Source organism: Aspergillus welwitschiae (assembly GCF_003344945.1).
Source record: "Aspergillus welwitschiae strain CBS 139.54b unplaced genomic scaffold BDQ94scaffold_20, whole genome shotgun sequence".
Taxonomy (NCBI): Eukaryota; Fungi; Ascomycota; class Eurotiomycetes; order Eurotiales; family Aspergillaceae; genus Aspergillus; species Aspergillus welwitschiae.
The window spans coordinates 585,688-613,210 of record NW_020798714.1 but is presented as its reverse complement, the minus strand read 5'-3'; the positions used below and the strand labels follow the sequence as shown (position 1 = coordinate 613,210).

General features: G+C 51.6%; 9 protein-coding genes across 9 annotated transcripts; 4 read left to right on the top strand and 5 right to left on the bottom strand.

Annotated features, from left to right (window-relative positions):
* The first annotated feature begins 1,962 nt into the window (after positions 1–1,962).
* On the top strand, positions 1,963–7,698 carry csmB (putative chitin synthase). The gene is made up of 4 exons (XM_026775955.1): positions 1,963–2,418; positions 2,468–6,091; positions 6,138–7,405; positions 7,456–7,698. The coding sequence occupies exons 1-4, from the start codon at positions 2,126–2,128 to the stop codon at positions 7,551–7,553; spliced, it is 5,283 nt and encodes a 1,760-aa protein (XP_026625301.1). The 5' UTR covers positions 1,963–2,125; the 3' UTR covers positions 7,554–7,698.
* Positions 7,699–8,193: 495 nt separating this feature from the next.
* On the bottom strand, positions 8,194–9,924 carry BDQ94DRAFT_179983 (RTA1 domain-containing protein; the record flags this gene model as incomplete). Its single annotated transcript, XM_026773521.1, has 2 exons — positions 8,924–9,924; positions 8,194–8,849 (listed from the first exon to the last, which is right to left on the bottom strand). The coding sequence occupies exons 1-2, from the start codon at positions 9,336–9,338 to the stop codon at positions 8,194–8,196; spliced, it is 1,071 nt and encodes a 356-aa protein (XP_026625300.1). The 5' UTR covers positions 9,339–9,924.
* Positions 9,446–10,661, top strand: BDQ94DRAFT_171516 (Zn(II)2Cys6 transcription factor domain-containing protein; the record flags this gene model as incomplete). The annotated part of the gene is made up of 2 exons (XM_026771793.1): positions 9,446–9,511; positions 9,561–10,661. The coding sequence occupies 2 exons, from the start codon at positions 9,446–9,448 to the stop codon at positions 10,659–10,661; spliced, it is 1,167 nt and encodes a 388-aa protein (XP_026625299.1).
* A 502-nt stretch (positions 10,662–11,163) lies between these two features.
* On the top strand, positions 11,164–12,207 carry BDQ94DRAFT_145778 (uncharacterized protein). Its single transcript, XM_026766705.1, has 2 exons — positions 11,164–11,846; positions 11,898–12,207. The coding sequence occupies exon 1, from the start codon at positions 11,282–11,284 to the stop codon at positions 11,825–11,827; it is 546 nt and encodes a 181-aa protein (XP_026625298.1). The 5' UTR covers positions 11,164–11,281; the 3' UTR covers positions 11,828–11,846; positions 11,898–12,207.
* Positions 12,208–12,993: 786 nt separating this feature from the next.
* BDQ94DRAFT_179982 (L-glutamate gamma-semialdehyde dehydrogenase) lies at positions 12,994–14,827 on the bottom strand (the record flags this gene model as incomplete). Its single annotated transcript, XM_026773520.1, has 3 exons — positions 12,994–14,490; positions 14,525–14,632; positions 14,705–14,827. 3 exons carry the CDS (start codon positions 14,825–14,827, stop codon positions 12,994–12,996), a joined length of 1,728 nt encoding a protein of 575 aa, XP_026625297.1.
* Positions 14,828–15,389: 562 nt separating this feature from the next.
* On the bottom strand, positions 15,390–18,680 carry BDQ94DRAFT_171513 (ATP-binding mismatch repair protein PMS1; the record flags this gene model as incomplete). The annotated part of the gene is made up of 3 exons (XM_026771792.1): positions 15,390–18,421; positions 18,499–18,595; positions 18,648–18,680. 3 exons carry the CDS (start codon positions 18,678–18,680, stop codon positions 15,390–15,392), a joined length of 3,162 nt encoding a protein of 1,053 aa, XP_026625296.1.
* A 142-nt stretch (positions 18,681–18,822) lies between these two features.
* BDQ94DRAFT_145773 (serine incorporator domain-containing protein) lies at positions 18,823–20,804 on the bottom strand. The gene is made up of 2 exons (XM_026766704.1): positions 19,857–20,804; positions 18,823–19,787 (listed from the first exon to the last, which is right to left on the bottom strand). The coding sequence occupies exons 1-2, from the start codon at positions 20,442–20,444 to the stop codon at positions 19,071–19,073; spliced, it is 1,305 nt and encodes a 434-aa protein (XP_026625295.1). The 5' UTR covers positions 20,445–20,804; the 3' UTR covers positions 18,823–19,070.
* A 487-nt stretch (positions 20,805–21,291) lies between these two features.
* BDQ94DRAFT_51570 (putative MFS transporter) lies at positions 21,292–24,190 on the top strand. Its single transcript, XM_026775953.1, has 8 exons — positions 21,292–21,786; positions 21,857–21,928; positions 21,988–22,120; positions 22,177–22,281; positions 22,339–22,963; positions 23,017–23,032; positions 23,086–23,203; positions 23,252–24,190. The coding sequence occupies exons 1-8, from the start codon at positions 21,706–21,708 to the stop codon at positions 23,737–23,739; spliced, it is 1,638 nt and encodes a 545-aa protein (XP_026625294.1). The 5' UTR covers positions 21,292–21,705; the 3' UTR covers positions 23,740–24,190.
* Positions 24,191–25,716: 1,526 nt separating this feature from the next.
* On the bottom strand, positions 25,717–27,508 carry BDQ94DRAFT_145769 (putative GATA transcription factor (AreB)). The gene is made up of 2 exons (XM_026766703.1): positions 26,937–27,508; positions 25,717–26,841 (listed from the first exon to the last, which is right to left on the bottom strand). The coding sequence occupies exons 1-2, from the start codon at positions 27,393–27,395 to the stop codon at positions 26,122–26,124; spliced, it is 1,179 nt and encodes a 392-aa protein (XP_026625293.1). The 5' UTR covers positions 27,396–27,508; the 3' UTR covers positions 25,717–26,121.
* Between the last annotated feature and the right edge of the window lie 15 nt (positions 27,509–27,523).

Sequence of the window (27,523 nt, the reverse complement as noted above, 5' to 3'; positions counted from 1 at the left end):
ATTGGATCATTCGATCTGTTTGATGAAACTAGGGGGTGGGATTTCCCTTCTTGTTGCTGGTCGGCGGTAAAGCTCTTACTCCGTAGAACACGCTGGAAGATCCAGTTTTCTACCATCCATATCCACCCCACAGATAATGTTTCTCTTACTGCAAAAGCCGTGCTGGATGAAGGCAACCCAGGATCACAAATGACTGACCATGTTCAAATGACTCTCTGTCTTTTGTTGAGAGGGCCAAACGTCACCTGTAACAGTGCAGCATGAGGTTACCCAACTTAAAGTTTCCCTTCATACCAGACCAGTCATTTATCTATTACTAAGTCCTAAGCTACATACATAGTCACTACTAGATTCTTCTCCCTAATATTCAGCGTGACTAGTCGGTCTCTACTATCAGCATCAGACAACCACCTTACCTATCTAGTAGACTACGAGAATACTACTGTGTCACACGGGCGGGTATTACGATTATGGATGCTGCAGAATGAAAACAATGGCCAGGTTTTTCTCGGAGGGGCGCACTCCTTTGGAACAAGAATAACAACAACATCAAGGCGACCCGCCGGCACTGGGCGCGCCATCGTAAATCATGCATGATCTCTTAGTAGTTTTTTCATCACAGCATATGACAGCTTGCCCCTCCGCTTCCAGTCGCTGGATATCCAGAAATAGCAGAGACAAAGAGAACGGACCCAACGATGTTGCTGGCAAGGTTGATAAGAGGTGGTGGCAAGATGGTCAGCAGCCATTGGCTTTGACTGAGACATTGAATGCTGTCCTGCCGGGTAGATCCAGTCGCACTGGCTGAATGCTGGATGAGAGAAACCTCTCTAGTATCGTACGAAGAGATACGGCCTACCCATTTGGGTATCGGGCCCCAGTTCGGGTGAGACAAAGTGTGCCATTTATAGGGTCCTTAAGGGTCTAGGGCCATGGATCTGACCCTTTTAGCCCCCTCCATTGGTTGGCTGTAAAGTACTGATGCACGCCACATGACATTTTCAGGGAGCCTGGTGCTGGCCCGGGAAATTTTCAATACTTCAGTGTAAGGGATTTATGGCTACTTTACCTGCACCAGTAATGTATGTATGTTATCTATGTATGCGTGCTGCAGGAGACACCTTTTTATTTTTTTTCTTCTTTTCTTTTTCTACTTTTTCAAATTGGCTTTCTCGAAGCCCTCATCGCATTTCTCCGAACTTAACTAACTCAGTAGTCGCAAAAAGTGTGCGAGGGGGAGGCGAAACGGTGTACTTTTTCGGGAAGCTCCTAGTTCGGTTACTAAACGACCTATCGCCTTAGTTAGAGTTAGCTAGCGGATGGCTAGCAGCAACCATAGTGCTTTTCGCTTGGGTTTCTTTGCAATTGCAAGGCTTCTGGGGGGGTTTGGATTACCAATGAGAAACCCGGGCGACGGAACAGAACCTCAATTGAAACAAGCAGCCCACCCATTCACTGCAGAGGTAATTTTCATCCTGCCGTACCCGCCTGTCCCCACTGCAGTTAAGCTGTTGGTGGTAAACTAAACCCAGAGATACCATACAAACAACAGATCGGGGTCAGCGGCCTCGCATCATGCTCTCGCTCTCTTTCTCTCTCTTCCCTTTCTGCTCTGTTGCTCGGTCTTCTGTCGGTTTAGTTCCCCTCTCACTACTGCTTCTTTGATGTTCGTTGTTTTCTGTTTCTGTCAGTATTGGCTGTGATTCTTTGCCTTTCCATTCTCCGTTGCTTCTGCTGGCCCGTTGCCTCTGTGTTTTGAACATAATCTTAATAATTTGCAGCCTTTCGTATGGCAACATTTGCTACGGCCCATCGCTTCTAACGTTCGCTTCAAACGATACCAATCGCCTGATCGCTGATCTGTACCTCTATATCCATCTCGATCGTTGACATTCAGCTCCAGTGAAGTCCGCTCTTATTTTAGAAACTGTGAAGCATTTCCGTCGTTTGAGTTTATTCACATGCGTCCATCGCCTGCCACTCGGTGAAGCTTGCGACACCCCATGCTTTGACCAGCGCTCGGTATCCTTCCACTCGTTCAACCTGGTTATAAGAGCGACCCCCGGATTGGCACTGCGCCTTACCACTATCGTTATTCAAGTTCTGGGACAAGCAGGAAATAGTCATGTCAAATCGCTTCTCCGTCTACTCGAGCCATTCCACGGGCGTTTCCTCGGCCCGTCCGAGTGCCCCCTCAACTGTGACGACAACAACGCTGCTAAATGCGCTGCATGCATATTACAACTCGGGGCAACCCTATCAACTGGATGCAGGAACGAGCTTGGTGGTGAACACATGGGTCACCGCTACCCGGGCAAACGCCAATGGTCAAGAAGGAGGGACGATAGATCGGGATTTAGCACTCAGAGCTTGGGAGCATGCACGGAGGCGAGCAGAAGATGGATGCATTGTCCTATGGTAAGCACCAAGCTCTCAGCCTCATGGGCCAAATGCTAACTTGTTCCAGCTCCACCCATCAATCCACCCCTTCCATATTTGAACCTTTCCTGACCGCGCTACCTCTCACCACTCCAAACATCGCATTTACCGCTCTTACAGCTCTCCGACCCTTCCTGTCCGCTGTAACCTCCTTCAACCCTTCATACTCCCTGTACTCTGCTCTTTCTGCTCGCTACTCTATTAACCTGAAAGGTGATGTTGTAGGCCTCTCACTGGCACTCTCCACGTCTGGCATCAATGTGCGCAAAGGTCTTCTTGATATCCCTACAGAGGCCGGTTATCGTGCATTTGACGTTTTCTACTACCTTCTAGCTTCGATTTCGACCCCGGCAGAGCGAGAGTTTCTGAACCTGAAAGATGCCTCCTCGTACTCTCTGCTGAGCAAGTCGGGCACATATACGCCGCCTGCGTATCTCCCCGCTGCCGACGACGCTGCTGCTGCGGAAGACTTCAGAGCTGCGCTCAAGTCGATCGGCATCAAGGGGGCGGCTCAGCGTGGTCTCCTGTCCACCCTTGCCGGTCTGCTGAAGCTTGGTAATGCCACCGGCTTTCTGGTTGACCAGGAAGATCTTGAGGAAGCATGTGACGAGGTTGGCGGTCTGCTCGGGTTGGACCCGGAAGTTCTGCTTCACAGTTGCTCCACTGATGATCGCGAAGTGCTGATCTCGGGAATTTACGAGGCACTGGTCGACTGGGTGATCGAAAAAGCTAACGAGGCCATCTCAAGCGAGCTTCAGGCGATTCTCGACAATGACCCTAGCACCAGTGGTGGCTCTGGTCCGGGCGGCCAGTGGACTGACGATGACACGGTCAGCATTACTGTGGTGGATATTCCCAGACCTGCGCTAGGAAAAGCCGTGGCAGTTCGCAACGTATTCGATGACAATGCTGGTATTAATGCAGAGATGAAGGAGGATGGCGTCACTGTCCCTCCTGTGGGACATGCTATTGCAAACGATGTTTCCTCTGCGGTAGCCCAAGTCGAGGCGGACCTCGGGATCACCACGGGCTCTGCTTGGCACGAACGCGAGTATGAACTCGGCAAGAGGCAGGAAGTACTGGAGAAGGTTGGGCTGGAAGTCGACATGGACTCCTTCCTCCGAAAACTTTTGCTCCCTGTTGAAGCCGAAGGTATCACGGTTGGGAAGCGGGGCCGGTTTGATCTTCCGACCACGTTGGGAAGCAGCAGAGTCTGGCATCATATCTCCGTCCATCCGACTGACGATCTGCCCGAGACGCTCAGCACTTTCACGCCGACGGCCGCTTGGTCAGCTGGAGTCGTGTCCCGGCAATTGCGGGAATGGAGACTTGCCGAATGGGCCAACCGACGCCTCAGGCAGCTTGACTTTACGGCCGATTTCGACATGGACGAGTTTGTCGGCCGTTATTACCGCCTCGGATGCGCTGAGGGTCGGGATGGTGTTGAGAGCTGGCTGATGGAGAGGGGCTGGACCAATGGCGATGCCTTCGTGGGCCACCAGCGAATCTGGATGAGAGAAAGTGCATGGTGGGAAGCTGAAACGATGCTTGACATGAAACCAGAAGAGCCCGCGACGGCCAACCCTTTCCTGTACGGGAACACCATGCTCGATGCTGGAATGCCCCATTATGCAGGCACCCCTATGGCAGAGTCCACCAGCCTTCTGGGCAGTCGGGATGACCTTCTCAACCACCGCCAGAGCACTTTGGCACCCAGTTTCCATGGAGGCGCCAAATCAGTTGCTCCAAGTGTGCCCCAGACTCTAAACATGGGTGGCGATTATGGTCTCGGCTCCAAGGGTGACACTAGGAAGTGGGATAATCCGTATTCTGACGAATACGCCCACTATAATAACGGCGAGCTCGACCCTGAAGTCGGCGACCCCAAACACATTGAAAAGAAGCCCATCACTCAGGGCCGACGCATCTGGGTCGGCTTTGTTTGGGCATTGACTTTCTGGATTCCCTCATTCGCTCTGCGCTGGATCGGCCGGATGAAGCGTCCCGATGTCCGGATGGCCTGGCGCGAGAAGCTCGTTCTTATGCTTATCATTCTGCTATTCAACGGTGTGGTTTGCTTTTACATCATTGCCTTCGGTGATCTGCTGTGTCCGAACAAGGACAAAGCTTGGAATGAGAAGCAACTTAGTTGGCATGCTCTCGACAACGATTTTTATGTCAGTATCCACGGCAACGTCTACGACATCACCAAGTTCTGGAGACTTCAGCACAGTGATTCTTCAATCGAAACGACAACGAGCAACATGAAGCCATTTGCGGGTGAGATTCTGGATCAGTATTTCACCCCTCCGTTGACTCGCTTCTGTTCGCCATACGTGACGGAGCAGTCAGTCACCTTGCAATTTAACAACACCAATGCCCTCGAGTATCCCAACGCAGAGCACTACTGTGGACCTTATCACACGCCCAGTACGACCACCAAACTGCATAACATCACTTGGTATGAGGACATCTTTTTGCCCAAGATTAAGACTTATTACAAGGGTCCCCTTGTTTGGTCGAAGAGCACCGTGCAAAAGCAAGCAACAGATAGTTCACGGTATTGGGTCATTGTTCACGATAAGATTTATGACCTCACGGACTACTTCTATACCGCCGAATTGTTCGATAATGACGACACTTACGCCTTCCTACCGTCGTCTGTAACCGACTTGTTCAAGAATTATGCGGGCGAGGATGTTACCGACAAATGGCAGAACACAACAGACTTCCAGCAGTCACAGACCTGTCTTGACTATGTCTTCTATAAAGGCAAAGTGGATTTCCGCGACAGCCCCCGCTGTACGGTTAACAATTGGATTCTTCTCTCGTTCACGGTTCTTATCTGCGCTGTTATCCTCGTTAAGTTCGTTAGTGCCCTTCAACTTGGCTCCAAGCGTCGCCCTGCACCACAGGATAAGTTCGTTATCTGCCATGTGCCGGCGTACACAGAAGGTGAGGATGCGCTGCGTAAAGGTCTCGACTCCCTCACGGCTCTTCAGTATGACAACAAGAGGAAGCTCATCTTCGTCATTTGCGACGGTATGATTGTTGGTGGCGGAAATGATCGTCCTACGCCTAAGATCGTTCTCGATATTCTGGGAGTCGATCCTAAGGTTGATCCCCCAGCGTTGCCGTGCATGGCGATTGGCCAGGGAAGCGAGCAGCTGAACTACGGCAAAGTGTATTCTGGTCTTTATGAGTATGAGGGCAATGTGGTCCCGTATATTGTCGTTGTCAAGGTCGGCAAGGAGTCGGAGCAAAGTCGGCCCAAACCTGGAAACAGGGGTAAGCGTGACTCGCAGATCATGATGATGCGATTCCTCAATCGGGTACACCATCGTGCCCCCATGTCGCCCCTAGAGCTGGAGATATTCCACCAGATCAACAATGTCATCGGTGTAGATCCCGAATTGTACGAATACTGTCTGATGGTGGACGCCGATACCAGTGTCCGAGAGGATTCACTCAACCGTCTGGTTGCCGCTTGTGCCAATGATGCACGCATTGCTGGTATTTGTGGTGAGACTAGCCTGCAAAATGAAGAGCGGAGTTGGTGGACGATGATCCAGGTGTATGAGTACTATATTTCTCATCACCTGGCCAAGGCGTTCGAATCGCTTTTCGGCAGTGTCACGTGTCTTCCTGGATGGTAAGTTGATTTAGACTCCGACAAACTCATTGACTAACAGGAACAGTTTCTGCATGTACCGTTTGCGGACAGCCGACAAGGGCAAGCCTCTAATCATTTCGGACAAGGTCATCGAGGAGTATGCAGACAATGACGTTGATACCCTTCATAAAAAGAACCTCCTCTCGCTCGGTGAGGATCGTTTCCTGACTACGCTTATGACGAAGCACTTCCCGGAAATGTCCTACAAGTTCATACCCGATGCCTACGCCAGTACGGCCGCGCCAGAAACCTGGTCGGTGTTGCTGTCGCAGCGTCGGCGTTGGATCAACTCAACCATACACAACCTAGTGGAAGTGGCCGCGCTGAAAGATATGTGCGGATTCTGCTTGTTCAGTATGCGGTTTGTCGTGTTGGTCGATCTTCTTGGAACGGTTATCCTGCCTGCAACTTGTGTCTACCTGGGCTACCTGATCTACCGCGTTGCCAGTCATACTGGACCCTTCCCCATGATTTCGATCGTTATCTTGGCGGGTGTGTATGGTCTCCAGGCGATCATCTTCCTTCTGAAACGGCAGTGGCAGCACATTGGCTGGATGATCATCTACATCTGTGCCTATCCCATCTACAACTTCGTTCTGCCGCTCTATTCGTTCTGGAAGCAGGATGACTTCAGTTGGGGTAGCACGCGTATCGTTATTGGAGAACAGGGCAATAAGCGTGTTGTGGCAGTGGACGACGAGGGCTTCGACCCGCGCAGTGTACCGCTGCAGCGCTGGGATGACTATGCGCTGGCCAACAACCTGCCGGGACGGCGCGGTGACTTTGGTATGAGCCAGGAGAAGATGTACGGGGGACGGTACGATGATATGGCGCTGGAGATGGATGATATGCACTCGAACTATTCTTCAGTGAAGCCGGCGTCGACGATCCTGACGGGATTCCCGCATCACCAGGGCCGCCACGGCAGCCCGTACATGCCGCCACAGTCGCCAGCACCGTTTGCCAACACTCCGGGTAACCGCAACTCGCACATGTCGAGCCTCACGCGATACACGGACCAGCCGTTTGCCAGTGGACATATGGCGTCACGCTCCTTGGGCAACCTTAGTCAAGTGCCGGACGGAATGACGAACCGCCACAGCGTGGGTCTGATGCAGAGCACGGAGAACCTGCTTGGGCGGCCTAACTCGCGCAGCCCGGTAGGTGGGATATCGCGACCTGTGAGTGCATTCGACTTCCGGGGAAGTGGCGGGCCCGACGAGGGGGCAATCACCGAGGCGATCCGCGCCTGTTTGGCGGAGGTAGATTTGGACACGGTGACGAAGAAGCAGGGTGAGTTAACCTTCCATTGAGTCGACAGGACGAGATGCTAACAGAAACAGTGCGAGCATTGGTCGAACAGCGACTACAAACGACGTTGATGGGCGACAAGCGGACGTTCCTCGACCGACAAATTGACCACGAGCTGGCCAATATGTAAAAAGTCGACGCGAGGAAGAGATGGGATGTAATGGATGTAATTGATCTTTATTTCGAGTGTATACGCGAGCATACATAAGTATCATTTGGCAGTATATGAATTTCGGGCGGGCGTTAGCGAAGGGAACATTCATTGATGTAAAAATTGACTTTGCATTATCAGCGTTATGTATACAATGTTATCTTTGGTTGTATTTGTTTCAAGTAGGACAACAGACAGACAGACAGATGCAGCATTAGCGCGGCGATATGTGCTCATAGCAAACTTATGAAAGGAGGATCTAATCTTAACTATCTACTAACAGTGCCTGATATGGTGGCCGCAACTTTTGTCTGGACACCCCGTGAGCCTAGTGAGCGCTCCGGGTGACTCAATGACTGCTCTTTGAACACGCACCTACTACAATAACTAGGGCCAAACAACTTAGCGTAAAGAATATACTTGACCCTACAATTTTTTTGTATTTCTCAAGTGCATGCAATAGCGAGGCTCTTAAGCTTGCTCTATATACGGACATGCCATAATCTCTGACAATAACTCCACGATAGATTTATCCTGACAACGGCATCTTCAAAACACAAAGCGAAAAAAGAACTGTGATGGCTCAACGCATGCAACGATACCTAAAAGGTAAGTAAAGCTACGCCATACTCCGATACCAGCCCATCCCCACCTCCTGCTGCGCCCCCAGAACCCCCTCTGCCTTCAACGTCCCAGGATGCCAATACCCCCAGACAACCATCACAGCAGACATCGGCACCGCATCAAACACAAAAAGCGGCCACTCATGCGCCAAAAGATAGCCCTTCTGCCCCAACGCATACTCAAAAACCCGAAAGATAGAGCGGAGCATAATCAGCCAACTAACCGCATACAAAGGGTACAGATGATGCGTGTACGGCGCCTGACTCGTCGGCGCGCGCTTCATCCTCTTCTCAAAGACCGTAGCCACGACGATGAAGAATCCAAACATGATGATCTGGATCATCAATCCAATGATCACGATGGCTTTTGCTATGTTCTCTAGGCCGTCCGTGGCCATTAACCCTGAGCCTTGGCCCTGTACTAGGAATGAGAGGATGTCGCCGGTGACGAAGACTTTGGTTACTCGGGTGATGCGGATGAGGGAGTACTTTTCTGCGTTGACGCTGCGAATCAGACGGCCTAGGACCATGTAGACGCTTGCGGAGAAGAGAACGGGGCCGATTAGGATGAAGACGCTTTGCAGGATGTAGAGGATTAGGTTGGCGGTTGCGTTGGTGCACGCGGCGCGGACGGCGAAGCCGATTACTTCAACTGCGTGGATTGCATATGGTTAGGGGTCATGGTGAACGAGATGGCAGGGACAGGTAAAAAGAGGAAGGACGTACAGAATCCACCGATGATGAAGGGGATGCAGAAGCGTGCGCGGGTTATCCAGGCCTTCCAGACATGGAATAGAGTTAGGGCGAGGTAGATGAGGAAGAAGATGATCGAGGCGGCTATGGAAGGGACATAGTCCCATAGATAGTAGTCGCCGCTAAAAGGTTCGAGTTTTGCCATGACAGTGTTATGGTTAGTTTTCGAAAGTGATGCTTGGTAGCTGTATGCATAGTAAGATCTATTCGTCTTTATATCATCCAGTTCAGATCCGTGTCTATGAAAGTAGGGCTCGGGTTGGGTTAATAATAGAGAGTGGCCCGTGCACCCGCGGACTTTTCCCTCTCTCATTTGCTCCATCCTCCTCGACAGGACCCTGCGCCCCATCGCTATAGGGCGAGCCAAGGTTAATCTCACACGCGGCATATTAGCCTGGTAGGAAACCTTGAACGTTCGAAATGCCCCTGTTTCGGACAATAGGCGCCAGGATATCAACTGCTTAGTATTCGCCTACTTGTCGCCACCGACTCGGAATGCCACAGAGAGTCCACAAGAAATCTCGCAACGGATGTCTCGAGTGTAAGCGGCGCCACGTCAAGGTATTAGCTTACGCTCTGGTTATCCCTACGAACCGACTAACCTCTCCAGTGCGATGAGAGACATCCCATTTGCTCGAATTGCCATAGCGCCGAGCGAGTCTGTGAGTACGGAAGCCGCTCTTTGCTGAGAGCAGCAGCTCCACGGCCAGTAGTACATGCAGCCAGAGCAGCTTCACCGCCTATACCTCTCGGGAGTACACCGCGGGAGAGCCCTGAAAATGAACCCTCACAGGCACCCTTCCGCAGCCAGGCCGTGAACATACTCCATATCGAGCTCTTCCACAACTTGTACACCAAGATCCGCACCAGCTTCGACCCCAACAGATCTATATCATGGCTAGCAGATGGTGTGGACCCTACTACAGCCCCATATCTAGTCAACGAGCTGCTCGCATTTAGTGCCCTACACCTAAGTACGGCACGACCAGATCGCCGCGAATACTACCGCTACCACGCAGCCCAGCTACAAACCGACGCGTTGTCCATTTTCCAAGCGTCCTCCCCGCAAGTAACGCGAGAGAATTGCGTCCATCTCTTCGTCTTCGCCGCTACTCTGGGCATCCACATGCTCTGCGACACACTCATCTACCGCGAAGAAGGAGGCGGCGACTTTGATACCTTCCTCGACCGCTTCGTCCACTTCTTCCGTGTTTATCATGGTGTCCGTACCATTGTTAGCAAAGCCTCGCATATGATTCAGGATACGCCGCTCGGTTTAAGTTTCAACGTGGGCATAGATCTGTATAAATTCAATGGATGTCTCGGGCCCGGCTGTCAGCGCCTGATGGATCTGATCTATAGCGCGAAGCTCGGGAACGAACTCACGGGAATATATAGGGAGGCTGTGGAATCGTTACAGTCGTGTTTGAATGTTATAGAAGAGAATCGGGACGAGCTGCATGTGGGAATTAATGCGGTAACTACGTGGCCTATCCTGATGAAGATTGAGTTCGCGGAGTCTTTGGAGCAGAGACGGCCTGAGGCACTGGTAATTTTGGCTCATTATGCGTGTTTGTTGCACCGATTTCGGGAATTTTGGATGTTTGGGGATTCGGGGCAGTTTGTTATCCAGGAGGTTATGGGATGCTTGGGGGAGGAGTGGGAGGAGTGGTTAACGTGGCCGAAGGAGGTTTTAGATGATCTTAACTAGTACCACTAGTAGTAGTATATACATTCTCACACTAGGGGATGATCAGAGGATGGCTAGGAAGAGTTCGATCATAGATTCAACTAGTACTACTATAGTACTACTACACCAATCGCGCATAGTGCCTCGTGTATAAATCAATACTAGACGTGGACATAACATTCGTATAGTAATGGTCCAGTCCAGTAAATCGCAAACCTCTACATAAGTAGCCGTGCTACAAGTTGCTTACAGCCCATGAAAACCTAGATCTCAACAATGAATTCGAGTTCGAAAGAGTAGCAGACATTCTATTTACGGTCTCCACAATTAAAAAGGGTGCGCTATGAGTCCTATTCAGTTAACCAGCCATACGAAGCATGCTGTCCTTGGGGGTTGATAACGAAGTGCTCAGCACACGCACCCCCACCTTCACCACACGCCCCGGGCTCAAAATCACACCGAGCTAGTCCTATTTCACACAAGAACCATTCATAAGTAACCCGTGAAATCCCCCACCATTTCCCTCTTATCGATCTATCTACTACTATCAGATAAACAACCATCTCCACATCAACAACCAAGCACCACCACTACTTACTATACACACACTGACTTGAATCCCCCCTCAACACCGCCCCAAAATGCCCACTCAACCCACCCCCGAAAAAAGCAAAGAAACCCTCGAAGCCAAATCCGCCTTCAGCGCAACGCTGCTCAACATCGGCGGCACACATGCTTCCCCGCTCGTGGAGCGCGCGCACACCATCACAGAGAACGCCTCCGCGCTGGAGAAGCAGCAAGCGGAGCTAGAATCACATACAGCTGCACTGGCGAAGCAGAATGAGAGCTGGGATAAGTTGGCGGGGGAGGCGAGGGACGGGTTGAAGGAAATCGGGGACGTGCAGAATTGGGCGGAGGTGGTGGAGAGGGAGTTGTTGGTTTTGGAGCAGACGTTGCAGTATGTTGAGGGGGGGGATAATAGGGATCATGGTGGTGAGAATGATGATGATGAGGAAGTTAATGGTGGGGATGGGCTGAATGGTAGTATTACTAGGAATGGGACTGGGAAGGGGAAGGGGAGTACTAATAGTACTGATAGTACTTCTGCTGTTGAGGATGGAGGAGGTACTACTACCACTACCACTGGAAATGGAAGTGGAGGATCATCTTGGTTTAAGTGGTGGTAGCTATCTACTACTAGTAGTAGTGAGAGGAACTTTTCATGTGTTTACGACTCAGATGTTTACTTATTATTAGGACAGCGTGTGAAATCCTCTCCGCTTACAGAGTACTTGATACAGTCTTTATCGCCGGTCACTTGAGCTAGAACCACAGCCCAGACGGCTTTTACGAAGGACGAGATGGTGACCGCACGGGGTGGTGTGGGCGGAGGAATGATTCGACGGACATTGAGGGGAAGATCGCTGTCTGATCCTGAAAGGTTGAGACTGGTTATCGCAACGTCCTGCAAATACTGCTCCCAGAACCTGAATGTGCGCAGGTTTGCCTACATCTGGCGGTGCTGCACCTCTCTCCATACCGAGATATGATTCTGGATTATTAGAGGCATTGATTCCCCATCGAATTGAGCATGGCTACCGCGCACGACTAGAATTGAATTCGACGGTGATTTCGAGACAAGCAAAGCCTGGAAGTAAGGGGCTCCCTAGAGTTATCTGGTCACGATGAAAGTACACACAAGGAACCGATTTATGCAGCAGCAGCAGCAGCAGCAGCAGCAGCAGTAGTAGTAGTCGTAGTCGAGATGGTATGTGCATTCCGTCCGTGAAGAAAATGCTCCACATGGCCCTACGGATTCTTTTCCCCTTACCTTGCCTGCAGGTATGCCTGAAATGAGCCAAGCTTGATCTTTTTCTGCAAAACAATTTATCCGTCAGGGCTGCAAGAATGTGGGCCATGTCTTCTGTATATTAGTTGAAATTGCCATGGCAGTGGCAGGAAAAATCTTAGGGGCTCCCTCTGCAGTTCTGTATCTGCGTCATGCTTGTTTTGGAAGATTTATAAATTTTTCATACTATGTTCTGATTTATTAATTTGACAGCTACATAGAATAGTATTGCTGGTACTAATAGTATAGCATACTTGCCACGTTTAATTAGTATTTTGATAAATACATACTACTCATTGACATGCTCAGGAGCTTGATGAAAATTCATCTTCCTGTGATATTATATCTCGGTATAACCAACCCGTGGTATACAAACTTGCCAGAGCTTCCCAAATAATGCAGTACTACTACTGCTACTGCTACTACTACTAATCAGAATCATATGATAGAATCGAAGAAGGAGGATCGTAGTTTACGTTGATCTACTATCGACAAGCTGCAGCATCACACAACATTAGAAGGATACTCCACCTCCTCCAAGCTCCCAAACTCCTCCTTAATCGTCCTGACACTCACGAACCGCTGCAAATGCGCCATTGTGCCCGTCTTGTCATTCGTTCCGGAGTCTCGACTTCCTCCAAACGGCTGCTGCGCGACCGTCGACCCCGTACACTTCGTATTCAGATACAGCATGCCCGCCGCATGACGCAGCGCTGTCTGCGCCTGTCGCGACGCGTATGGGTCCTTCGCATAGATACTCCCCGTCAAGGCATAGCGCGATGTCCCGTCCACTAGCTTCAGCGTTTCCTCCCACTCATTGTCTGGGTACACGTATACGCCTAGAATGGGGCCGAACAGTTCCCGGGACATGATCTCATGCTTCGGGTTCGTTGTGCGGTATACAGTCGGGTGTACGTAGTATCCCTGACTCTTGTCGGCGATGCCACCAGCAACGAGTTCGAGTTCGGGATCGGTGCGCGCGGCATGAATGACCTCCGCAAGACGGTCGAAGGCGCGTTCGTGGATGACGGGGTTAATGAAGTGGGCGTATTCGTCGACCGGGCCGACAGACAGGCGGGAGAGCTGGTCCTTTAACGTTTGCTGGAAAGCAGGCCAGACGGATTCGGCGACGTAGATGCGGGAATTGGCGGAGCATTTCTGGCCCTGGTATTCGAACGCGCCGCGAATGGTGTTCAGGGCTGCGTTGGTGATGTCCGCTGAGGGGTGCACGAGACCCCAGTTCTTGCCGCCAGTTTCACCGATCACACGTGGGTAGGAGTTGTAGATTCCCTCGCCGATGGCATTACCGATCTTCTTCTGCAGGCCTTTGAAGACTTGCGTGGAGCCGATGAAGGTGAGGGCGCCGAATTCGGGGCGGTGGAGGATCGTGTTAGTTACTTGTTCGGCATCGCCGGGCAGGAATTGGATTACGTCTTTGGGGAGACCGGCTTCGAGGAGAATCTGGTGCAAAAGCCAGCTGGCGTGGAGGGCAGAGTCGGATGGTTTCCAGATAACGACGTTGCCTAGGAGGGCGGCTGGGCCGATGAGGGTCGCGCCTAGTGCAGTGAAGTTGAACGGGGCGATGGCGTAGACAAATCCTTCCAAAGGTCGGTATTCGAGCTTGTTCCAGGTGCCGGGCAGGTGGACTTTGGGCTGCTGCGCGAAGAGTGACCAGCACTCTTGGATGTAGTGGCGGAAGAAGTCGACTGTCTCGGCGGCGGCATCGATCTCGGCTTGCCAAATGTTCTTTCCCTGGCCTAACATGGTAGCAGCGACGATTTCAGAGCGGTATCTGCCTGCAATGAGCTCAGAGGCGCGCAGGAAGATGGCGGCGCGGTCCTCGAAGGGCATGGCCTCCCAGGCTGGTTTGGCCTTGAGGGCTGCGTCCACGGCGGTGTTGACCTGCTCGGGCGTTGCGGATGCATATTCGGCAACGACCTCGTTGTGGCGTGAGGGGTTCTTTTGGACTTGGGATTTGATGGTTTGTGTCTGGATTGTTAGCTGCGTGGGCTTATTTAGAAGTGAGGTGACTTACTGTGGAGCCATTGATGGTGAGTGGGATGTTGAAGGGCATCTCATTCTTCAATTTCTGTAGGGCTTGCGTCAACTCGGCCCTCTCAGGTGAGCCTTTTGCGTAGTTGAGCTGCAGTTGTTAGTGGTCATCTTAGCATCGAAGCATGCCAGGAGCTGTGATGCGTTTAAACTTAACACTTACTGGCTTCTCATTCTCGAACTTGGGAGGATGCCATAGACTCAGGGCTCGCAGCGGCTGACCTGGCCTCCGGCTTGTGTGCAGAATTGAGGCGCGCACGCGAGATGGAAAGGAGAGTGTCCGCATGACGGTCTATCGCTTTTGTATGTACTGATGGTATAGGCGAGATCAGTTCCAGGCAGGGTATTTGTAGAGCAGCTGTCGGGAGGAGTCCCGAGCGGGGATTGTGGCATCCCCGCAATCCCAATTGCAACTGCAAGGAGAGCTGCAGCTGCATCCAATCGTGACGTGTCGTGCTACTCGATAAGTGGCCAAGAGATGGCCATGATGCATCAGCCACTGAGATAGTTTCGGCGTAGGGACCGACTGTTATCGTGTGTCTATCCTTTCGGATGGCGATCCCGAGGGTCCCTCATTTATGCATCCGGGCGCTCGGATGGAGCAGCGATCTGGGTCGCGTGTTGCAATTTTATCTTATTGAATATGAGCTGGTAGCTAATTATCCAGTTATGATCAGTAATTGTCTTTGACCGAGCTTTAGTCGGAAGGTGAAGCGTTACTCAAAGAGTGATAAAGGCAATCGTAGATGATATGAGATGATGTGGGCCAATCCGTAAATATATCCAATGACTCCGTTGGTCTATCATGTTATCCAAAAGTAAATGAACCTGAGCAACCAGGCTTAGATCTACTCCTCTGCTTCCTCAGCCTCCTCCTCACTATGTGCAGCCATTTCCTGGTAGAACCCTCGCCATATATCCAAGGAATCTACCGGTTGGTCTTCCTCGTCATCCAGCTCATCCCATTCATTCCATTGCCCCAAACTCATCAAGTGTCTCATAGTCGGCCGGCCATGGGGACAGTTCCACGGCTTATCTATGGTGCCCATGTTCTGCACCACCTTCTGCATCTGCTTGACCGTCAAAGTCTTGCCAATCATGATGCTCGACCGACAGGCCCGCATGGCGAACATCTTCCGCACTTTGCTCGGACGCGGTATATACATCCCTGTCGCTGACCGTGCAGCGTTGGTAGGTGTCTCCGACAAAAGGACAATGAGCTCCTCCAGATCCCGAACCCCAAAGACCACTTCTTTACTCAAAGGCAGCGAGACTAACTTGCAGCGGCGCCCGATAGGCTCGTCTCCGCTTTCGTCCACTTCTACAATAAAGCCGTTCTTTTCCAGCGCGGCTTGGTTCTCAATGACAATTTCCTCCTCTACTGCGGTGAGATCGAGGCGCTTCGGTTGGACGAGGCGCTGATTCTGCACCACGGTTTCTGCCTGCAGTCGTTCGAAGTTGAACTTTTCATCAGATGCATGCTGGTCAATGATGAAGAGTTCGTCTTTTGCTGATGATCCAGGGCCCGAGTCATCGGTGGATGACCGCGTAGCCAGGATGAACCCTAGATTGAACTGCCCGACAATCCGCATGTTGGCAAAGTCGTCTTTGCTAACCGTTAGAGACAGTCTTTCCTCTGCCGTTTCTTGTGGCGCTGCTGTCTCATCTTCACTCTGGGAGGGACCGTGGTGCTCTTCCCAACGACGAAGGCTTTCCTGTAGCTGCCCTAGTTGTGAGCGTATCTTAGAAAGAGAGCCATCGATAGTACTCATTAGCTGCACAGTAGAGTCGCGGTGAGCAGCTCCCTTATTCATCTTGTTCGCACGATGGATATTGTTGCCCTGTGGCAATGCTGCTCTGTCCTCCGCTTCCTGGATGAGCCGTTGGACTTCGGCTTCTTCGTGGCGCTTTTTCTCTTCTTCGCTTATGTTGTGCTCCGAGGAGCCAAGTTGTTGTGAACTTTGAGGTTCATTACCATTGCTGGCTTCGTGGTGATGGTGTTCACTGCTAACATCTTCGGGAGGTTGATCATCTTCATGGTTTGACGGCGTATAAGATTGAGATTCATCATCTTCCTCTTCATCCTCGATTTCACTTTCTTGCTCTTCAGGCTCTTCTTCCTCTTCGCTTTCCTCAATTGCATCTTCTGCTTCCTCATCCAGGATTTCCTCGTCCTCACTCTCCGGCTCCAATTGCGAGCCTGGAGCAGCAAAATCTCTCATGTGCTTGCCGAATATGCTAGGGCGAGAAGGGGTGTGTATCCGTCTTCTACGTGTCGTAGGGCCAGTGGCATCACCGGCACCTACAGATCGCTTTCTGGGCAACCCACTTCCCACCATAGATGTAACGGTCCTGTTGCCGATAGTAATGGTAGCCATCTCAGGAGGCATTCGCCTTGGTCGCATGCGATCAAACGCATTTTGGATAGTATTTGGTGTCTCCTCCAAAGGGTCGACTACCTGCGTCGACACCGAGGGTTCTTTAGGAGCTGTGTCCTGTGACGAGTTATTATCTTCACGCTGTCGAGGAGCTTCTTCCGCGATTTCCCCTTGTGTGGGAGGCTGTGGCTCGGCAGGAGAGTCCTGTCTTACGAAGAGGTCATTGTCCTCTTCCATCGGTTCAGGATGATCCTGAGGTGACGAAGGCATAGGCTGGTCTCGTACGCTTGATGCACCCCGGCCTGCAGGGGAGGAGACAACTGGGCTGCTGCCACGGGCACCAAGACCGCTCAAGAAGCTCTTCATCCGATCCTGTGAGCTCGACTGTACTTCACCGGTCCCCTGGCTTCCCACAGGTTCCCGATCATCAGCCGCCGAGGAGTCCGCATCCTCCACTGCAGGCCGGTTCGGACTCTGAGTCTGAGTCTGCAAGCTTCCCAAGCGTTGTTTGAGGGTAGGGGCAGGCTTCGACCCCACAACCAACGACTGAGGCACCGTCTGATCCGACGACTCAAACAATTGCACAAGCGACTCCTTCAGCGAATCAATCAGCGCTCCCGCATCATGCAACAGAATGGTCCGCTTATCCGGCGACACATTAACGTCATAAGCGTTTGTATCCATATGAAAATCTGCAAACACAAACGGCGACTGAGACACGTTGAACGACTTATACACCTCATTAAACGCCTTTGCAATCTGCGGCAACCCGCACGGCCGTGAATTCACAAAGAACATCTGCCGATCCGGTGTCTGTCTCCCCTCCCCAAATACCGGTTTCGAGACATGTCCGCGAACTGTGAGCTTGTTCAACTCCCCAGACCCAGTGATTCTCCTCCCTGCCGCAGCAGACGGCTCAAACTCCAGTGCCAAGTCCAGCGGAATCAGCGCCAGAAGTGTCTTCGCCCCATACACATTGGCAATATTCTCCTTGGTCGTCTGATTTCCGTTCGTGCTAAACACGACCACATTCTTCGTTTTGCCCACCGAATTCCGGACGCTGAAGCGCACCCCTGTGCTGACGCACGCATACGCATGTAACAGGTTCAAGACCTTGCCATATTCGCGCTTGATATTCTTCTCCAGCTCCCGCCGTCGCACCGGCAATCCCTTGAAGATACTCTCCACCGAGGCCGTCGTGCCTTTCTGCCCCGCGACGATCTGCGTCTTTTTCAATTTCCCGGAGGGTTCGAAATCAAGTCGGGTGGCTTTGGGAGCTTGGTTCGCTTGCGCCGTGGTAATGCGGAAGTCGGATAATGCGCATAGGGAAGATAGCGCTTCGCCACGGAAACCGAAGGTGTGAAGCGTGGTGAGGTCTTCGTAGGAGGAGAGTTTGGAGGTGTAGTGCTTTAATGCGACGTTGGCGTAGTTATCGGGGGAGATTCCGCTGCCGTTGTCTTGGACTTCGATCAAGTCTAAGCCATTGTTTTTGAAGCGGATTTCTGGAATAATTTAGATCATAATCAGCGATGTCAATCTATGGCTTGCAACGTGTGCTAGAATTTGGCTGTTGTAGTACCTATCGAGGTTGCTCCGGCATCGAGACTGTTTTCGACCAGTTCCTTTGCAACGGAGCACAAGTCAACAATGACTTGACCGGATTGGATTTGATGGATCTGTAGTGTATGGATTAGAAGAGATCTCAGACTAAACATCAAGTAGACATACTGAGCGGGCCTCGATGGCCTTGATGGTCGCCATGTTCATGCCATGGTGAAATTGAAACTTGAGGGGGCAGAAAACGCGGTGACACGCGCTCGCCGGCCACTTTACGCGGAGGCTGCGATAAGCGGATCTCCGGGCGGCAGGAGTTTCTACATCTACAAGCACATACAACAACCAGTTCCAATAACATCAATATCATTCTTGTGCACTTGACAGACTGTACTATGATACATGAAGGTTCTTCAAAGACAATAACAGCTGAGTATGGTATGTTGCAGAATAATAATAGACGATTTCAGTTGCGGCATCGCAGCACCAACTATGACGCAGAACGGCAGGAAACTGTACAACTACGAGAAAAAAAGAAATATCGCTGTTCAACGCCCAACTCCCGGTTATACGTGATCTTTCTATTCACCCCCACGATCAGTAGGTGTCAAAGCGGTCCGGCAGAACCACCGGTGCAATCAGGGTCCACAGGTAAATTCCATAGCACACCCAGGCACTGATGATCTTCACCCAGCTAGCCCAGTAGGTGCGGCCAACAGGCGCAAAGTCGTCGACGGCCTCCGGGTCCAAGTTCTGGGTCAGCAAGGTAGCGACCCAGGTGGTCGCCAGGAAGAAGATGATATGGAACAAAGAGTAATTATACTGCGTCGATCCCTTTTCGTCGTCCTTGGTGTCATACTCGTCGGATTCGTCGTCGCTGTCATCCAGCGCACTGGCGGGCAAAGCGCCACTCTCAACAGCCGCCCGAAGAGCCTCGGCCCGCATCTCGCGGCGAGTGGTTGGCTGCTGGGTCACAAGACCATGCTCGTTGTCATCCGATCCCAGCTGCGAGTAGTTGTGCCCCCCTTGGGAGCCTAGCGCAATGCCCTGGGTGGCCGCGCGGGTGGTCGTATACGCGATGGTAGCCATGGTGACAATCGCGCCCAAAACGATACTAGCCGTTCTGGTGCCTCGCGCACGAATCAGAGGGTTACAGTGACGGTCATCTGGCTCCATGGACACCGCGGACATGGTGAGATAGGTGCAATAAACTGTAACCATGGCGGCCTGGGCCAATCCTGCTCTGGGGTTGGATTCCTGCACCATGGGCTGCACCGAGATGATCGAAATAATAAGGAAGACAACAAGATTAATCTATTGCGGAAAGTAAGCACGGGGCCAGAGATGGCAGATGACAGACTGTAGAGGACGCAGCAAACTTACAGTAATCGCAGCCTGGTTCATGGCGCATCCGCTGTGGGCAAAAAAGACATACATCAAGACCGTCATGACGAGAGATGCAACGTACATGCCCACAGTAGAGCCGATCAGAAGGCCACGCCACGTGCGTGAATCACTATCTTCAATCTTCTGCAGGCACAATTCCGCCCATGAATGCGCCAGATCCACCAAGAGAATTAGACCCAGCAGAAGGAACAGCATGGCGCAGATAAAGGCGATATAGTGACCGTAGACGAAGAAGAACGACTCGGGGATGAAGAATGATGCCACAACGAGCGCAAGCCACAGAATGATCTTGGGACCCCAGAACCCATTCTGAAGGACCGCACGGCCATCTTTGGAGGACCTGACTCCGAGCAGCATGAAGGCGAGGATCAAATGGAAGAGCCCAAGACCAAAATTGATTCGATGAACGGCCACCCAACCATAACATTCTTTCCCATCGCATCTGATTTCCATGTAATCTAACGTCATGTGTTGTAACTTTTTGAGCGCCCATGGCGTGAGCATTATCCAGGAGATGATCGAATTGAACAAGAGGATGAAGGCATAGGCGATTCTCGTAGCCATACTGTTAGTTGGTGCCTAATGTCAGCCAGGTCCATCATTATGGCGCGCGAGGCTTGTTTTCTGTTTGGATGTCGCTGACCTGTTCTGAAACTTCCCGCATGCACTACATACTGCCGAGCAGGTCGCTGCGCCGCAGCACGATGTCGCGAGGGTGATGAGCTACCTTGATGTCAGTGGGGGGATTAGATGGCGGTGATGGAGGCGCACGAACCGTGCTGGCGCTGGGAAGAGCCAGCAGAGGCAGAGATAAGAGGGCACCCATGCTGGATGAAGAAGAGTGTCACTCCCTCTCACTAAAGACTATATTTGATCCTGATGCAGGAGACGGGATGATAATAACTAGCCTGGAGGTACTGGAAGATGAAGACGGAATGGCAGGAGGAGAAGCCGCGGAGGTTCGCCGCCTTCGTCATGTGCCGGGAATCTAGCGGATGGTTGATTCTTACGCGCGTCCAGCAGAGTCGGCTACATTAACAGCACCATGAGGTGATTCTAAGGATATGACTATATTGCTTTACAGACTAGTAGTTGTTCAGAGAGAGGTCGTACCTGCCAAATGTAGTCTTAAGTATTATGCTTTCCCTCCACACAATGTCTGGGGATGTACTCCACGTGATGGGGATGCATAAAAGTCACGTGCCTATGTATCCGGGGCAAGTGTGCCGGTAATGATGACCTTATCGGCGATAAGCGACTGGCTGTGACACTCATCGGAGTGGTAATGCAGTTACCATACAGGAGGAGACAAGCCTCCGATCTCGTCCGGGGAGAGACTAGACTGCGTTGAGCTGACGAGTCCGACGGGACGCTTTTGGGGACACTTTGCTCTTTGATTGCGTGGGAGGTGGAGAGACTAAAATTCATTGCTGGAGGACATCCAAACACTACTCACGTCGCTCTTTTCTTTTTTTCTGTTTCGTCTCTGCTGCCGACTCTCCTTTTCTTCTTCTTCCTGCACTCTTTTCTGCTCTTCTTTTTCTTGTGTTGTTGTTGTTGTCCTCCTTTCTTTACTACTCCTACTACTACACACTACATATCCGTGGTGCGGTTATCTATGGTCGAGGTCTAGCCGGCTGTCCTTACTTCGCACCTCCTCCGGTTATCGTGACGTGATAACGATTATCCACTGCACCACCATCCCGGCCAACGAACTACAAATACTAGTCGTCCGGCCACTGCGACCCTCCCCCGCATATTTCGATGCGAAGAGTTTCCAACTGGCCTTCCCCCGGTGTCTTCGCCCTCCCGATCCCGCATCGCCATGGCCGCCTCGCCCCATAAATCGAAGCGGATCGTTTCCGTCGTAGCGGCCACCCTGGTTGCTCTCGCGTGTGGTACCAATGTGCGCTTCTTCCGTTCTCTAGGTCCAATATGAGGCTGGATGTTTGGCAAGAGTCTGATCTGTGTGACAGTATGCATACTCGGCATGGGCGCCCCAATTTGCGCAACAAATGAAGATTTCCTCTACCGAAAGCAACTTCATTGTAAGCCGCCCATTGCGCCCTTCTCCCAGAATTCAACAATTTGTTAATAACACTTCCAGGGCGCGGCTGGGAATTTGGGCATGTATGCATCGGGAATCCCATTGGGTCTGTTGACAGATGCTCGAGGTCCGCGTCTGACGACTTTCTTGGGTGCAATCACGCTGGGAATCGGCTACTATCCCATCTATCTGGGTATGTCCTATATTGAACCCTGAGAGGTTGCAGCTAGCTAATATCTGCATGTACAGCCTACGTCAAGGGCCCAGGGTCGATGGCCATTATCTTCCTGTCGTTTTTTGCTTTCTTGACAGGCTTCGGAAGTTGCTCGGCATTCTCAGCGTCAATCAAGACATGTGCGCCAAGCCTCTCTAATGAATACATTATCTGTCATGGCTAACAACACCGTTTAGCGGCTTCCAACTTCCCCGATCATCGTGGAACAGCGACTGCTTTCCCCTTGGCCGCTTTTGGGCTGAGTGCGTTCTTCTGGTCGACCGTCTCCTCGATTCTCTTCAAGGACGATACAGGCCGCTTCCTCCTTTTGCTGGCTCTGGGCACCTGTGCGCTAAACCTCGTTTCGATCCCGTTTCTTCGTATCATGCCTCCAAGTGAGCCATATATGCCACTCGGACGGGGCAGGTCCCCTGGCGTAGAATCTCAACGACTACGCACTACTAGATCTACAGAATTCCGGCACAGTCTGGAAGAATCTGATGAAGCAGGTACGCAGACCTCTATAACCTATGATTCCTGTCCCGCAGCGCGTGACAGATCGCACTCGGTCGTGTCGAGTCCCCATCACCCCGGCCACAGCCCCGATATTGACGAAACATCCTCCTTGGTGTCCAAAGTTCCTTCACGCTCTTCCCGAGAATACCTCACCCAACACGAGGAGGATGACGATGCTCTCTCCGATGTTGCTCTTGAATCCCCGCACCCGGACGTTCGCGGCTTGGCGATGCTTCCGAAGATTGAGTTCTGGCAACTCTTTTTGACGATGGCCCTTCTTTCTGGAATTGGTTTGATGACCATTAAGTCAGTACCCTTACCTTTAATTTTGCTTTTGTTCGATGCTAACAATTAAATAGTAATATTGGCAACAGCGTAAGGCGACTCCGTATGACCCCTTCCATATCAGCTGATCTAATTTTTCCCAGGCCAAGGCACTTTGGCAGTACTACGACGACAGTGCAAGCCCGAAGTTTATTCAACAGCGCCAGGTTATGCATGTCTCGATTCTGTCTTTTGGCAACTTCATTGGTCGGCTTTCTAGCGGTATGTCGGCACCCTCACTGTTCACAATTGGCTACTAATCTCCTATAGGTATTGGCTCCGACCTTTTGGTGAAGAAGCTGAACATGTCGCGATTCTGGTGTCTGTTCATCTCCGCCTTTGTCTTCACCATCACCCAGCTTGCAGGCTCCGCCATCTCCAACCCTCATCAACTAGCCATTGTATCCGGATTCACCGGTATCGCATACGGCTTCCTTTTTGGCGTCTTCCCATCGCTGGTCGCCCACACCTTCGGCATCGGCGGCCTCTCGCAGAACTGGGGTGTAATGACGCTTGCGCCCGTGCTGAGCGGCAACGTCTTCAACCTGCTCTACGGCAGCATCTACGACCGCCACTCGATTGTCGAACCCAACGGAGACCGCGACTGTCCGGATGGTCTGGCTTGCTACCAGGCTGCGTACTACACGACGTTCTTGTCCGGCGTAGCCGGTGTGGTCGTCTGCTTGTGGAGCATCCTTCACGAGAGACGTATCCACGGCGCGATGCACAAGAAGGTCGAGCATGACCGACTTGCTTAGGATGTCAGTAAATTTCGAGGCCTCCACGGAATAAGAGGCTGAAAGTGGTGACTTTTATTATATCTTGTCTTCCTCGTATATATACCCAGGGAATATGTGCCATTTAGTAGGCAATTTGGTTGGTATTTCATAGAGGGTTCACTATTCATATAGACATTCATTGGATCTGAAAGCGTTCCATCATACTCTTATCATATGGGCATTGGCTGTCACTTCCACTCCTCCGGGTTATTCATCCATCAGGGTACTCCGGTTCACTGGACCCTCTAAGAACACACTAAGCCAGTACATAAGTTTTCCAATTTTACACTGTTTCCCAGTGTGTAGGTTTCTTCTACCTTATTATCCCTTCTCTCTTCTAAACATACTACTACGTATGTAATCTTATACAGACTTCTATCCAGATAATAACTAAATAATACATCAGTAACTAGTAACCCTCAACCACTCACCCACTCATCCTCCATCAACAACTCCTTCGCACTCGGCCTCTCCCCACGAATCCAGCTCAAGGTCTTCCGCAAAAACCGCAGAAAAACCTCTTCCTATTGCCCTGGGGTCGCGTCTCGCGTTCTTCCAGTGATACTGTAGATCGCGACATAGTCAGACTGTGGATGAGGATCCAGAGCCTAGTTTGGTGATGACTTGGTATCGGGAGTTGGAGACTTCACCGATGTGGACGGGGTAGTATCGCTCCGCTCGGTAGTCAGGGAGAGACTCCTCTTCTGAGTTGGGAATATGATTGAGGAGTTCGTATCCTCTTGCTGGGAATGTGCGTGGTGGTGATGGAGGTGTAGATGAGAGGGAGCTTGTCTGTCTGCGTTGATATGGGTGAAGGGGGGGGGGGTGATATGCCATTGCGACGGTTTAAAGATGGCTGATAATGCGAATAGACGGGCTACAGAGACGCATTACTGTCCTCATAGCTGTGGAGCTTCCAGAGTAGTGATAATTGATGTGATAGACTCATACATGGGGAGAAACACGTGCTCCATAGTCATGTGTCCAGTCATATCGACATGCATCCCTTCCCTGTCTATTTGAGATTTATCCGATTATACTCCGTCCTCATCGTTGTCAATCTAAGTCTATCTCAGCCACGAACACCTTACAATGAAGTCTTCTTGATATCGGCATCATGGATTCATTTTTCTCACCCGAGTATACGATAGAAAGAGGCAGCCAGCTGCCTATCCATCTGTATCCGATCAGCCAACGAGCATTGCGCTCCAATATAGAGATAACCCCTACATGCACTAAGTCGCAACCAACACTACCCCCTCACCTACTACTCAATACAAATATTCTACTCCGTACGCATCTCATCATAAACCCAGATAACAATAGTCCCATAAACCCAAAAGGTTAGTATAACCGCATCCCTCGGCCTCAAAGCGGGGAAACCTCCAATCAGCACCCCCGACCGTCGGGAATCCGGACAGTAGGCAGCCCCCCAGGGCCAAAATTACCATTTATAGCGAGTAGATAGATCAGAGATAGGATAAATCTACCAACAATCTAAACAAGCAATTTGAAAAGACACTGTGTGTATGTCGATCAACGTCGTATCCCCGACGGACCAACAAATCAGGTTGCGCCAATAATGAAGGGAGTATTTGCGTGACGGGCATTGATAAGGGCGGATTTGAGAGTAAGTAGTAAGTGAGGAGGTCGGGTCGATTCCGGGTACTCCGGACTCGTGACCACTGCCCACATCGCGCTGATAAGGAAGGAATCGGATCGACGGGTGGAGTAATACCTATCTAGATCATGGTGAGATGAGATGGGATGCCCAGGTTGGGGGGTGTTATCCTTAAGAGTGGGATAATATAGGGTCGTTGATCCTAAGATTAGGGTGGGTTACAATGGTATGTGAAGTGTTTCCGCTCTCGGAAGTATAGTACTGGGTCACTCGGTACGTTGCATGGGATGATGTACTACGAACGCTTACAAACAGAAGGTGGGAAGAAGACAGTAGTTAGATTCAGGGAGTTAATAATAACACGAATTACTTTGAACACATGTAAAACCCTTTACAGGTCCTTTTCTTTTCTTTTTGAGGGGGATTCTTTTTCGTGCGGTCGGGCTGGGATGAGGGGAGCAGGTGCAGGCGCAGAATAATCTCTCCCCGACTCATATCGGAACAAATAGGATGAGTAGAAGAAGAGAATGGGGAAGAATGGCTCGAAGGAAGGTGTGATATAATTAGGTAGTTAATCCGATATACAGCCAGCCAATGACAAGACTCGTAAAGGGTATCAAAGAGACCGGGGAAGATCAGAGAACGCAGCACCGCAAACTATGTGCGCATTTGTTTACGTCGGTGCTGCCCGACGCACTCATGCGCGTCCATCGTCCGAACAAACCCCCCGCCCGTGAGAGTTAGACACTCTTGGGGGATTTTGTTGGCGACTCCGCAGGTTGCTCCACGACGTCGGACAGCCGCATCCGCTTGGCCAGCGGCTCGCTGGGACTGTCATTGCCCGCCGGGTTGGCAGAGGAGGTTTGGTCGGTAAGCTGTCGCTCCAGCTCAGATATCCTCCGTTTCAGATCGTCTTCGCGCCGTTGGGCCTCCTCCAGAGACCGCCGGAGCCGTACCTCCGAGTCCCGGACGATCATCTCCGATCGGCGCGCAGTCGCGCCGCTCTGCTCCAGTTCCGTCACCCGGCCCCGGAACAGTTCATTGATAAACTCCAATTCGCTCACGCGAGTCTTCAACGAGGTATTGGCTGCAAGCAGTCCATCGTATGTCTGTGGTGACTCGAGATGGCGGTCGACAGCCGCCGAGGTCGCCGTGGGCGACGGCTGGCGTGGCTGCACCGAGGGCAGCGCATTCGGCTGATTGAGCCCATGGTCGCCGATTGTGACGCTATCGAACATGTGCTGAGGCGCAATGTTGGCATTGTGTTGCGACTGAGGGTGTGGTTGTTGCATGGAAGGGATACCAGGCGTTTCGGTACGGGAGACGGGTGAGTTGGATCGGTCGGAATGGCCCGGTGATGCCTTCCGCGACGCGCGACGGTATCCTTGGGACCCCATGGGGGGCGTCCCAGCTTCGGACCTCGAGGTAGACAAGCCATTCGTATCGATAGCACCGCCGGACTGATAAGACATTGATAGGAATGTTAGCGATCGTTATCTCAGGTGTACAAAGACATAGGACAGCCAGGGAAAATTTTTCTAGACAACAGACTCACCTTACGCTTGGGGCCCTGACCAGCAGTCTTGACCCGGTTGCGACTTTTGATGACATCGGTCTTTAAGCTTATCGGACGGGGCCTGCCATGTAGTTTGAGGAACAAGCCACAGGCGTTGCAAAGGACGGAGCCGAGTTCGTCCCTGCGCCAGAGAGGTGTCGTAGAAGTGCCGCAATTCTGGCACACGGGCTGTAATTGAGGACGTTTGTGATCAGCCAATGTGGTCGCCATGGTTTTTGGAACAGTAGGATCACGCGAGGGAGAGGGGAGGGAGAGACAGAAGATGGGGAAGCGGACTGATAGTGGATGGAGGAGGAAGAGCGCTGGGTTGATAAGATCGGGAGAGATTTGATGGGCTGGCGCGATAAGGAGCAGGTGGTGCGGCGCCAAGCCCCCAGCGGCTGCTGATAACAGCAGATTGGCACAGAAAAAGAAACCCAGGAAATTAAGGGTCACCATGAACACCAGAGATTTCACCCCAGGCAAGAAGAGAAAAAAAGCAACAAAACCAGCGTAGCTCGATAAGAACCATCGCCTTCCAATGATAAGATCGTCTCAGAAACTTACAGGATTATTGCCTTGCCCAC

Excerpts from the sequence above, each read along its gene's own strand:
- csmB (XM_026775955.1), top strand. The coding sequence starts at position 2,126 with ATGTCAAATCGCTTCTCCGTCTACTCGAGCCATTCCACGGGCGTTTCC. Across the intron at positions 2,419-2,467 it reads GATGGATGCATTGTCCTATG|CTCCACCCATCAATCCACCC; the intron begins GTAAGCACCAAG and ends AACTTGTTCCAG. Across the intron at positions 6,092-6,137 it reads GTCACGTGTCTTCCTGGATG|TTTCTGCATGTACCGTTTGC; the intron begins GTAAGTTGATTT and ends TAACAGGAACAG.
- BDQ94DRAFT_145778 (XM_026766705.1), top strand. The coding sequence starts at position 11,282 with ATGCCCACTCAACCCACCCCCGAAAAAAGCAAAGAAACCCTCGAAGCC.
- BDQ94DRAFT_145773 (XM_026766704.1), bottom strand. The coding sequence starts at position 20,444 with ATGGCTACGAGAATCGCCTATGCCTTCATCCTCTTGTTCAATTCGATC. Across the intron at positions 19,788-19,856 it reads TGAACCAGGCTGCGATTACT|ATTAATCTTGTTGTCTTCCT; the intron begins GTAAGTTTGCTG and ends TTTCCGCAATAG.
- BDQ94DRAFT_51570 (XM_026775953.1), top strand. The coding sequence starts at position 21,706 with ATGGCCGCCTCGCCCCATAAATCGAAGCGGATCGTTTCCGTCGTAGCG. Across the intron at positions 21,929-21,987 it reads CTACCGAAAGCAACTTCATT|GGCGCGGCTGGGAATTTGGG; the intron begins GTAAGCCGCCCA and ends TAACACTTCCAG. Across the intron at positions 22,282-22,338 it reads CTCAGCGTCAATCAAGACAT|CGGCTTCCAACTTCCCCGAT; the intron begins GTGCGCCAAGCC and ends AACACCGTTTAG.
- BDQ94DRAFT_145769 (XM_026766703.1), bottom strand. The coding sequence starts at position 27,395 with ATGGTGACCCTTAATTTCCTGGGTTTCTTTTTCTGTGCCAATCTGCTG. Across the intron at positions 26,842-26,936 it reads GTCAGGGCCCCAAGCGTAAG|TCCGGCGGTGCTATCGATAC; the intron begins GTGAGTCTGTTG and ends ATGTCTTATCAG.